This window comes from Chiloscyllium plagiosum, chromosome 4 (genome assembly GCF_004010195.1).
Source record: "Chiloscyllium plagiosum isolate BGI_BamShark_2017 chromosome 4, ASM401019v2, whole genome shotgun sequence".
NCBI classification, from domain to species: domain Eukaryota; kingdom Metazoa; phylum Chordata; class Chondrichthyes; order Orectolobiformes; family Hemiscylliidae; genus Chiloscyllium; species Chiloscyllium plagiosum.
The window spans coordinates 96,012,505-96,024,376 of NC_057713.1; the positions used below are offsets into that span (position 1 = coordinate 96,012,505).

Sequence of the window (11,872 nt, forward strand, 5' to 3'; positions counted from 1 at the left end):
TAAGAAATATTGCAGCCAATCTGCGATTAATAAGGTTCCACAAACATCAACATGTTAGCAACTAAAGAAAAGTTTTGGTAATGGTAATTGAAAAATAAATATTCGTCAAATGACCGAGGTGATCCCTCCATCCCTGCCCAGTTTTCCTTCTTTTAAATTCACTCAGAGGGCAGAAAGGATCAAGGTTTAATGTCTTATCAGAACTGCACTGGGAGAGTCAGCCTCGATTTTGTACTCAGATCTCTGGGGCTGGACATTAACTACTACTTTCTGACTCAGAGCTGACAGTCCTACCTACTGAGCCGCAGCTGACAGCAAGACTCTGAGATGCAATGAGTCTGTGATTGGTGCTACACAAGTTAAAATTTTACTTTGTTTAAAGTAGCTGTTACAGAGACTTTGAGAAGTAAGGGACTGCATTACTCATCAGACTACTTAGCCTCTGTCTTGCTCTTGTAGCCAGACTGTTGAGATGGCTGGTCCTGTTCAACTGTAGCTCAATATTGCACAAGCAGAATGAGAGAACTGGTGGCATTCCTGAAAGGTGGAGTGATGTTTGGAGTTTCTGCTGATTGATGTAATCATTATCTGCCCATTGTCTGCCTGAACTTGGATATTATCTGCTGTAGGCTAGATCTGCTGTTATCCAGAAAAATTGTGAATATTGTTGAACACTATGGAATCTTCAGTGGAATTCTGGATTATTCACAAAAAAGAATCTAAATCAAATCTATTTGAATGTTTGACCAGATTTTGGAAATTATGTCTTCATCATCCCAATGGTGTGCAACTAAAATATATTCCATTATTTAGGACAGAAGCAAATATACTGCAATATATGCCTTTTGCTAGACTAGTCACTCACATTGAACAGCAGCAAAAACGTCACATTTTTGCTAAAAGTGAATTTCACAACCCAACTTTAATGTGATGTTACACTAAATCAGCTCTTTGTGCCGACACACAAACACACCACGTATATAAATATTGAGGATAAAAAGGCACAAATATTTTGAAATTACTTCTCTCTCAACAATGTAATTACAGTGTGGTACCTCAAAATGACAAGAACTCAGCTTCATGGAGAAAGGGTTGGTTCAGGCTAGAAATCTAGCAAATCCTGGTCATAGTTGTATGCAGAGACATTATCATTTGGATCTCTCCATTTGGATACTCCACAACCACCTGATGAAGAAGCAGCACCCCGAAAGCAAGTGCTTCCAATTAAATCTGTTGGACTATAACCTGGTGTTGTGTGATTTTTAACTTTGTACACCATTTGGATCAATGTAAAACTGAGGACCTGTGTGCCTCTTGAGTGGATGTCAAAGGTGCCATAGTACTATTTCAAAGAGGAAAAGGAAAATTACCCACTGTGTCCTGGCCAATATTTCTCCCTAGTCGACATCACTAAAGTCGGTGACCTGATCATAATTACACTACTATTTGAGGGAACCTGTCTTACTCAAATTAGCTGCCGTGTTTTCCATATTACAACAGTGACTGGATTTCAAAAGTACTTCATTACTTGTAAAATGCTTTTGGACTTCCTGAGGTCAGGAAAGGCACTTTATAAATGTAAATTCTATCTTGATCCAAATGTTCTCATTCAGACAAGGTTTAGATAGGCCATACCTTGTTATGTACAAGGGGGTAACATAAATTAATGCTCCAGATCAACTGAGAACTTTTTGTGATCATTTGGCATAGTTTATTTTTGGCATTAATGAACCCTACAAGAATGATATATACAGGGGTGATTTATGTGTTATCAAAAAAAATCTGCAGTCTGTCTATGAGTCCATCTCATGTAGGTGATGTCTTCTCAATCTGCTTATAATAACTTTAAATATCTTTCCACCTTTTTATATGCTGATTTTGAAAGGTGAGTTGAGAAAGTTGTGTGACAAATAGTAAAATTGCAGTTTGTTTGTAGGCAATGAAAACTGGTGTGTGTACGCTTGACAGATAAAATGCCTGATGGCAGAAAGCACAGACTCTGAAGCCCTCCGGAAGAGGGGGTGGGGGGCATGAATCGGAATGCAGGAGAGTTCAAACAGAGGGCACCAAACATGTTATGGTTTGCAACAAAGGTAGGTCCAAATTAAGCAAGCAGCCTGCGTCATTAATAGTTGCAATGGTTTCATGGGGGAGTGGAATCAACCATCAATTCAGAACAAAACTTTAAACCTTTGCTAACATGAAAAACAATTAATCTGTGATTGTTGGCAAGCAGGCAGTGGCTTATTGCCAATGGGAAGAAAAGAACTACAGGGAGTAACCTGAGGGATGGAGTTAGATACGCCACAGGAACGGTCAGGAGACATAATAGTGATGTCAAAAAAAGTCTTAAAGTGGCCGTGATAGTATCATTTTCCCTCCACTGAAAACCTGAGCCACTTACTTAACAGCATCTGTTTGTTAATTAATTAATGAAGAAAGGATATTTAAGCAAAAATAGATATGAAACACATAATGAAAGATAGAAGAAAGAAAGAATGGAAATAAAAGACAATAAAAGGGCAATAAGTGTGAGTGTAAACACGTTAAGTGGATAATCCCAACTCACCCCAGTGGATCCATTAAATATATTTGGAATTCCAAAATACTTTTGAGATGGTGACTGTGGAATGAAATATTATGCCCTGTAAGAATTCTAATGCTTGCCTTGCTTTTTCCACCAAGTAGCAAAGGCGAGATAGAGATGAAAAACACACTGAAGGAGTTATTGATCAGGTGCTCACTGTGCTCCCTGGTGACTATTGAACTACTATGAGAATCATTCAAGCAAAGCTGTGTCAGGGGAGCTGTGACAGTGCACTTACAACCAATTACTGAAATTAGTTGTGTAACTTATGATCACCAAAAGATAACCCTTTGACCTATAAAGATTTTCTCAAGTTTATTTCCTAAGCCACTGAAGCTTCTTTTGTATTGTGTTCCTTTGTTTACGTATTATTTTGCTATAACAAATAGAAAATTTTTTTCTTTTATTTACATGGAAGTATTGGTCAGTCTAAACTCCACAATCATTACAACTTCTATGAAAGAGATAAATTGCAAAATGTCTCTATATAGGTGGCTGGCAACAATCTGACAATAGGCAACTTAAAATTGCTTCTATAGAAATAGCAGAAAAAAACCAAAAGATATTTGTATTTGTGACTTGTGAAGACATCTAAAAACTTTCTGAAATTCATTGCATTTAAAACTCTTTTAGCAGTGCACATATTGAAGCCACTAACAGGTCTAACACATGTATATTAGAAAATTATCGTACAAAATTACTTTTCTATGAAAATTAACAATGTGATTGATCACTATTCTCAGCAGCAAGGTGTCTGTGCAACAATAAGGATCAGTTCAATGCTTCAGCTAAAGGTTCTTTATCACATGTACATCAGTAGGAGTGATGAGAGATGTCCCATGATTCTAGCAGTCCTCGTTTGATGGCTCCACATGCTAATTACAGCACTAATTATGGTTCCTGAATATCCAGATGAAGCAAGCAGTCTATGGGAGGTACAGGCACAAATCTCAACGATTGAGAAAATACTGGGTACAGAACTCATCAACACACACTGACACATTGCAAAAGATTTTTAAAAAGTAGACATGAAAGAATGATCACCAATAATAATTAGCATAGTATGTGGAAAAATATATTCTTTTATACCAACAACGTCATAAAGGTTACAAAGAGGGCTGAAGGTAAGCAGATTTAATTTATGGCTTCTTCTTTTGTTATTAGGAAACCATAATTGTTCCTAATAATTAGCATCAGAATACATCACAAGCTGACAACAAAATTATAGAAATCTTCATATTCAAATACTCTAAGCTTGCTATTACAAACAGTTTCTGATTAAAACCCATTAGTTGAAGTGTTGACGAGTTCTTGATTGCCAGTGAGTAACCCAGCAGTGTAAATGTGAATTAAGCCCAAGTGTAAGTGTTCCTGTTAACTCGGCGATATTTTTGAAAATGTTTGCCTGACAACTGATGATGCTTTACTCAATGCCAACAAAAAAGGTGATGCCTTAATGTTTGGAATAACATGTCTTTTTGCTCTTGGTTACATCAATTTTTGTTTAACACCATTTTTGTTTCACACCATTTTTGTTTCAGCATTCAAGTACTGTAATTATTGGTAGATTTTTAAAATCCTTCTATTCTTTCCCTTTGTTTGTTAAAGATCCCTCACTGTCTTTGCTATTCCTCCTACAATTGACAGAACAGAAAGGTCTGGGCTATCAACTTATCCACAGCCCTTCTGAGACCGACACAGTATTGATCTGTTTTTTTATTGGGGCTGTGCTGTTTACAGCCTTCCCTAGACCACCATCTGCCATCCCACTCAAATCTTCCAAGAAAAAAAAATCTACTCCAAGTTATCCTTTGTTGACCTGAGGCATGCAAGCCTCATTACAATGTCTGTATGAACTGTTACCGAGATGAGAATTCAATAGCAACATCTTGTGTAGTCCATCCAATGCTGTAATATTATTAAAGTGCAACACCATTGCTTACTGAATATGCATTAGATTTTTCATATCATGCATCAAGTATCAAGAAAGAGTAAATATTTGTTGTCGTAATTGCTGTATTAAATACACGCCACACAGAGTATCAGCAACTTAAAGAAAAAAGCTAGCTAAGTGTTGTCCACAACCTAACCCATGAGGAAGGTAGCCAACTCCTCTTTGGGTGTGTTTGAGTCAGAGAGTTTTTACGGTATGGAAAGAGGCCTTTGGCCCATCGTGTCTGTGCCCAGTCATCAAACATCTATCTATTCTAATCCAATTTTTAGCACTTGGCCCACAGCATTACATGCTATGGAATTTCAATTGCTTGTCTAAATTTATCTTAAATGTTGTATGTTTCCTGCCTTTCCACCCCAAACTTTTTAAGCAGTGAATTCCAGATACCCACCACCTACTTGGTGAAATTTCCTTTTCTCAAAACCCCCTCTGAACTTCCTGCCTCTTACCCTAAAACTGTGGCCCCTGGTTACTGATCCCTCTACTAAGGAGAACATTTTGCCCCATTTATCCTATCTATACCCCTCATAACTTTGTACACCTCAATCTGGTACTTCCTCAGCCTTTTCTAATCTAATGAAAGCAATTCAGCCTATCTGTCTTTCTTCATATCTGGATCACTCCAGCCCCGGCAACATCTCTACATCTTCTCTATGCAATCACATCCTTCTAAAAGTGTACTGATCACACCTGTACATTGTATTCCAGTTGTGACCAAACTAATGTTATCTACAACTCAATCATGACCTCCCTGTTCTTGGATTCAATGCCTTAGTCAATAAATGCAAGTTTCCCTCGAAAAACCAAAAGAACTGTGGGTGCTGTAAATCAGAAACAAAAGCAGAAATTGCTGAAAAAGCTCAGCAGGTCTGAGACAGTTAACATTTCGGGTTGAGTAACCCTTCCTCAGAACTGATTTCTCTCCACAGATGCTGCACCTGTTCAAATATTCCATCTGCTTTCTTCACCATCTTATCTACCTGGCCTGCTGCCTTCAAGGATCTACTTGCACACCTGAATACCAAGTATTCCTGGAGGCTGCAGCATCTTATGATCAATACCTCAGTCCGCTCTGCTCCAACATTCCTGTCACTAATTCATTCTTCAGTCTCCGACTACACTGACTTCTCACACCTTTTCAAAAAGGAGCACACACTTTGGAGTAGACGTTTCTACGGGAGTTTGAATTGAATAGAGAACCTGAGTCAGTATTTTCTGGCAGCAAATTTGATGTCATAGACCTCTGGGGTTGTGGCCTGAATGTGTTAGTGTGTGTGAAGGTAAGCAGTTAAGTATAGCTGGTAGGTTCCTGATGCACCAGGTGTCCACTCAGAGATCTGGCAGCTTTGAAGACTCCCTGGGAGAGGAGGGGGCTTCACAGCATGTTCTCCATTGTTGGAATCCACAAATGATCAAATAAGGATGGAGACAGCCCACCTCAAAACTGAGGGCATACTCCTCGGGAGGAAGTGCATGGGTCACAGGCCTCCTCCATTGTGCAGGTAGCTTCTGCAGGGTCAGGAGGGAGCATGCTGTGCTGGCAATATGTTGGCATGGCCCTAATTGGGACTGCAATCAGCTTAATCAACTGTCCATCAGCTTCCCTAACCTCCCTGGGAAACTTCCAAACAGTGGCAGGAATGTATCAGACAGAAGTCCAGCTGAGGTTCCCCCTTATTTTCCAAGTTATCCTGCACCAGGTCTTTTCTTATCAAATTATAATAATCTTGACTGTAAGTGAAACAGTTTGTTTCTACCGATCTGCCCACTGACCACCGACCTTCACCACCTCCAATATTTAAATATCTAATAAATGAAGAACTTTTCAGAACATGGAAAAAAAGAAACAATTCTTTCGAAAGCCCCTCTGAATTTTCACCTAGGTTGCTTGCAGCATCTTGAGAATTAATGTCCATTGCTGAAGATTTCAAGATAGTCTTGTAGGATTTGCTCATAAGTGATGCAGAGATGAATGAACTTTGTTACTGGCCACAGAATGGCTTGTGTATAGCATCCAAGCAACTCTGCATTCAATAGAGCACAGAAGTACATTTCAGGAACAAACTCAAACATTGTTTTGAATTCACTTATTCTGATGGCTTAGTTGTAATATTGGATCGGCTGATGTCACGCTGGATTCATCTTTCAGTGAATAACTACATGACTTGCATGAGGAATTACAATTCTGCGTATTTATTGTGTAGCCACATTTTGGCAAGTTTTATGATCTGAACACTTACTTCTGATGCATCAGCTTGTTTTGTCGTTATATTATCTGAACATTTGACAAAAACTTGGGCAGTCACTCAAGCGATAAATAATTTGTTGCGATTTTATTTAATGTGTCTAGTTATATACACTATCCTTGTGCCAACTTCCTCTTGCAATTAGAGATAGTTGTGGTCAAATGTGTGTATGTCAACAAAAATCCTCATGACACTGCAAACGGTAACTAATATTGAGGAATAAGAACATGTGTTTACATTTATGTAGCACATTTTGCACATCCTCAAGGTGTCTTAAAGCATTTTCATTTTTTTTGCTATCATTCTGTTGGCAAATACAGCAATCCATTTGTGACCAGGAAGGTTTTACAACACTGAGATAACAAAGTTATTCTGTTTATGGTGATGTTAGTTCATGGATGAACATTAGTCAAACTACAGAGAGAGCTCTCCTGCTCTCTTTCGAATACAGCCACACAAACTCTTTTATGAGCAGGCCGATGGTTTAATCTCTAGCTCAAAAGAAGCCATTTTGTGCACATGTAGCATTTGTTTTGAAGTGATGGCCCAGGCTACATGTTCTGTCCCAGGAGTGAGTCTTAAATAATAAACTTTCTGTCTTAGAGTAGACAGTATTACTACTGACTTTATTCAATCAGGCTTTAACCACTTGAGCTAGCCGACTGATATGTGCTTTAGCGTCTTTCAGCTCTCCCTTCCCATCGATCCTCTCCACCCTCCCTTCTGATCTATCACCTTCATCCTCACCTCCATCCACCCATTGTACTCTTTGCTACCTTCCCCCACCCTTCTCTCTGACCTTTCACCTCCATCCCATGTTGATTTTCCTGCTCCACGGATGCTCCCTGTCTAATCTAGACTCTGGTTTCCAACATCTGCAGTCCTCACTTTTGCCTAGTAATACCACTGAGCCAAGCTGATAATTTTCCTTTATAATAACATCATAACTTATCATAACATTCAAGGATATGGGACAAGTGCAAGAAATTGGGATTAGCGCAATTTTAGTTACAGTTATGTTGGTGCAAAAGGGTCTTTTATGCACTGTCTGAATCTGTAACAATCTCTAAACTTTTATTTTCTAAAAAAGTAGAGCATTCTGTGCAAAGGAAATTCTGATAAGAAAAAGAAAGAAGGTTATATTGATACACTTTTCACAACTTCCGGATGTACTAAAATGTACAAGTGAGGCCACACTCTTGAAGTACTGACATTGCCAGAAAATAGGGAAATGTAGCAGACAATGTGCATTCAGCAAGGTCTCATAAACAACATGATAATGAAAAGATAATCTGTTAACAGTGAAACATAATAGAGAAAATGCTGAAGATAGATCAGGAAAGCTTCAAAAATTGAGAAGTTATGCCTGACAAATTTATTAGAACTTGATGAGGAGGTAACAAGGATAGAAAAAAGGGTACCAGTGGATGTAATATAATTTCCAAAATGGGTTTGAGAAAAAGGTACTCCACATCAGACTATTCAATGAGTCCTTGACATTGGGAGTAGTATATTAACCCTTCTTGAGGAAGGGTCACTGGACCAGAAACATTAACTTTGATTTTTCTCCACACATGCTGCCTGACCTGCTGAGCTTTTCCAGCAATTTCTGGTTTTGTTTCTGATTTCTAGAATCTGTGATTCTTTCAGTTTTTATTAACACAGATAGAAGATTGGCTAATTTATTGATGGTAGAGTTGAAATAAAAGAGAAATTGATGTACTACCGCCAAGTTTGCAGATGAAACAAAAATAGGTGGGAAGGCAAGTGGAAGGATGACACAAGGATGAGTAAAAACATGGCACACAAAATATAAGGTGGGAAAATGTGAGGTAACACACTCTGGGAGGAAGAACAGAGGTGCTGAATATTATTTAAATGGTTAAAGACTGGAGAAAGCTGCAATAGAGGTTTTTTTAGGAAGTCTTTGCGCATTAATCACAAAATACTAGTGTCAAGGTTCAGCAGGTAATAAGGAATGCAAATGGACCGTGAAATAAGGGAATGGTATATAAATGTACGGAAATCTTGCTAAAATTGTATGAGGCACTAGTCAGACTAAACCTAGTGTAGTTCACTAGTGTGAACAATTTTAGTCTCCTTAACTAAGGCAAGTTATACAGGCATTGAAAGCAATCAAGAGAATTTTCACGAGGTTGGTCCTGGAGAAGGAGGGTTTTTCTTATGACAAAAGGTTGAATAGATTGGAAGAAACTACAACTCCTCATTGGAGTTTAGAAGAATGAGAGGGAAACTTATTTTAACATTCTCTCAAAGATTCTTGGAGGACAGATGCTGAAGCGTTGTTTGTCCTTGTCACAGAGTCTAGAACCAGAGGACAATCTCACAGAAAGAGTTGTCACATTTGGACAGAGTTGAGAATGAATTTCTTCTCTAAGAGGGTGGTGAATCTGTAGAATTCTTTACTGCAGAAGGCTGTAGAAGCTGGATCATTAAGTATATTCAAAGTTGAGATGGATAGATTTTTAATCAATAAGGGAATCAAGGATTATGGAGAAAAGGTAGGAAAGTTGAATTGAGGATTATCAGGTCAGCCATGATCCCATCGAATGTTGGAGCAAACTCATTGGAAAGAATGGCCTTCATTTGCTCCGACATCTTATGGCGGAAAAGCATTTGTTCGGAGAGAAATAGAGTTAACAGTTCAGGATGATAATGTGTCTTCAGAACAATTCTGCTGAAAAGTCACAACCTAAAATGTTAACTCTTTCTCTCCATAGATGCTGCTATGTCAGCTGAATATTTCCAGCATTTCACTAGTTTTTATTTAAGATTTTCATCATGCATGGTATTTTGCGTTTCTGTGACCATTTTTAGTGATGGTAGTAGCTGTAGAATAAATATTAGCCATGTCCCTGGGAATAAGTATCCTGATCATCTTGGAAATAGTACTATGGGATTATTTTGCCCACTGTGGAGAGCCTCAGTTTAATGTCTCATTGAAAAAATGGCCCCTCTGACTGTTCAGCACTTCTCAGTACTGTACTAGAGTGTCACCTTAGACTTCATGATCAACTCTCTGGGGTGGGACATGAAAAGTTAACTCAGAGGACTGATCTTATTGGACCTTATAAAATACTTACAGGGTACATGCAAAAAGACTTTTTTCCTGGCTTTGAATCGAGAACTCTAGGACATAGTCTCTGATTAAGGGGCAAACCATTTAGTATTGAGGTACTGAGGGGGAATTTCATCACTTGAAGGGTGATGAATCTTTGGTATTCTTTACCTCACAGGGCTGTGGAAATTGAGTATGTTCAAGGTAAAGTCTGGTAGCTTTCTGGATACTATTGACATTAGGGATACAGGAGTAGCATGGGAAAATGGTAGATGATCAACAATGATTTAGAATGGCAGAGCAGACTCAAGGGGCTCAATGACCTACTCCTATTCCTGTGTTCCTACCAACCTACAATCTTCAGAATCAGAGGCAAGGTTGCCAACCACTGAGCTACAGCTGTAACACTGGAATTCAATGAGAACGTCAAATTAATCTTTATGCAGCAAAAATGATAGGTAGTTAGTGAGGCAAAGGAATGGTGGTAACGTCATTGGACTAGTAATCCAGTGCTCTAGGGATATAGGTTTGAATTCCACCAAGGCAGATGGTGAAATCTGAAAGATAAATCTAGAATTAAAAGAAAAAAAGCTAGCCTAACAGCAATCATATTACTGTTGATTATAATAAAACCCCATCTGATTTGCTCATGTTATTTAGGGAAGAAAAATTGTCACCTTTACCTGGTCTAGCCTACGTGTTACCCCAGACCCACAGTAATGTGGCTGAATCTTAACTGCCCTCAGAAATAGTCCAGCGGCTACTCCGACCAAGGAGCAATTGGAGACGGTAATAAATGCTGGCCCATTCAGTGATTCTCATATCCCAAGAACAAATTTAAAAAATGAAGTTGTTAAAACTGAATAAAAATCAAGAGCATTGTCCAAATTTTCCTTTGACAAAAGGTAGTCAGGCAGCAAACATTCAGTGTTATTTGTTTTAAGTCAGCTTCATTTAATTAAAAATAAAGAGATCTGAAGCTGTTTCAGAAAGCCTTCTAAGGCTCTCTATTATGTAGGAAGCATCATGTGAATGCAAGTTGTTCTTGCTGAATATTAAAAATATTTTAATACTTTACAAATATATGCCGGACAGAGTGGATAGTTTAGCATGCTAGCAGACATTAAAAGTCTTTGAATGAAGGAACTCCTCTATGTACCTATCAGCAGGGTTCAGAGTCAAGGTAAAAATAACATTAGCAAAAGTGGCAGTATGTGTACACACCAACTATGCCCCCAGATTAAAAGTGCCAGAATCGAGCACAATCATTCTTAGAAATGCCAGTATGCTTTACCACCACATACTCACCCACTGCAGGCATTGCTTCGAGGTTTATAGACTTAACTCTATGCATAACTGCATCTATGAAGAACTCAGCATTCAATGAAGTTGATTAGTTTGGCAAACCAGATTTCAAAATCTAAATACAAGGTTGATGACTGATTATTTTAAGTCAAACCACATGTTTCCATTATGCAGAGTATAACTTTGAAATTCATTCAGTACAATGTTTTATATAACCCTTTTTAAATCCATACTTTATGCAATATTTTATTTGAAGAATGTAAAGGTTAATGCTATTTTGAAATATCTTGCGTAGGTTTTGACTTGTTAAGATCTATTTAACCAGGCTGCACAATTTGTTTGATGCGTTGCTGGAAAAGCACAGCAGGTCAGGCAGCATCAAAGGAGCAGGAGCATCGACGTTTCAGGCATAAGCCCTTCTTCAGGAATGAGGAGGGTGTGCCAAGCAGGCTAAGATAAAAGGTAGGGAGGAGGGACTTGGGGGAGGGGCGTTGGGAATGCGATAGGTGGAAGGAGGTTAAGGTGAGGGTGATAGGCCGGAGTGGGGGTGGGAGCGGAGAGGTCAGGAAGAAGATTGCAGGTCAAGAGGGCGATGCTGAGTCCGGGGGTAGTAAAAGACCGACTCCCACAGCTACCTAGATCTCAGTCCCAACCCCTGGATTCAGATTCGCCCTCTTGACCTGCAATCTTCTTCCCGACCT

At 38.8% G+C, this 11,872-nt stretch overlaps 1 protein-coding gene across 4 annotated transcripts in view; it reads right to left on the reverse strand.

The window, feature by feature from the left end:
• znf407 (zinc finger protein 407) overlaps positions 1-11,872 on the reverse strand; it is a 499,933-nt gene that overhangs the window by 54,512 nt on the left and 433,549 nt on the right. Inside the window, exon 9 of one of the 4 annotated variants that reach the window (XM_043688649.1) lies at positions 3,408-3,513. The exons of the other annotated variants lie outside the window; for them this stretch is intronic. Within the exon in view, the coding sequence (XP_043544584.1) occupies positions 3,479-3,513 (35 nt within the window). The 3' untranslated portion in view covers positions 3,408-3,478. Of the gene's footprint in view, positions 1-3,407; positions 3,514-11,872 lie in introns of those variants that run through there. 4 annotated transcript variants of the gene reach the window in all.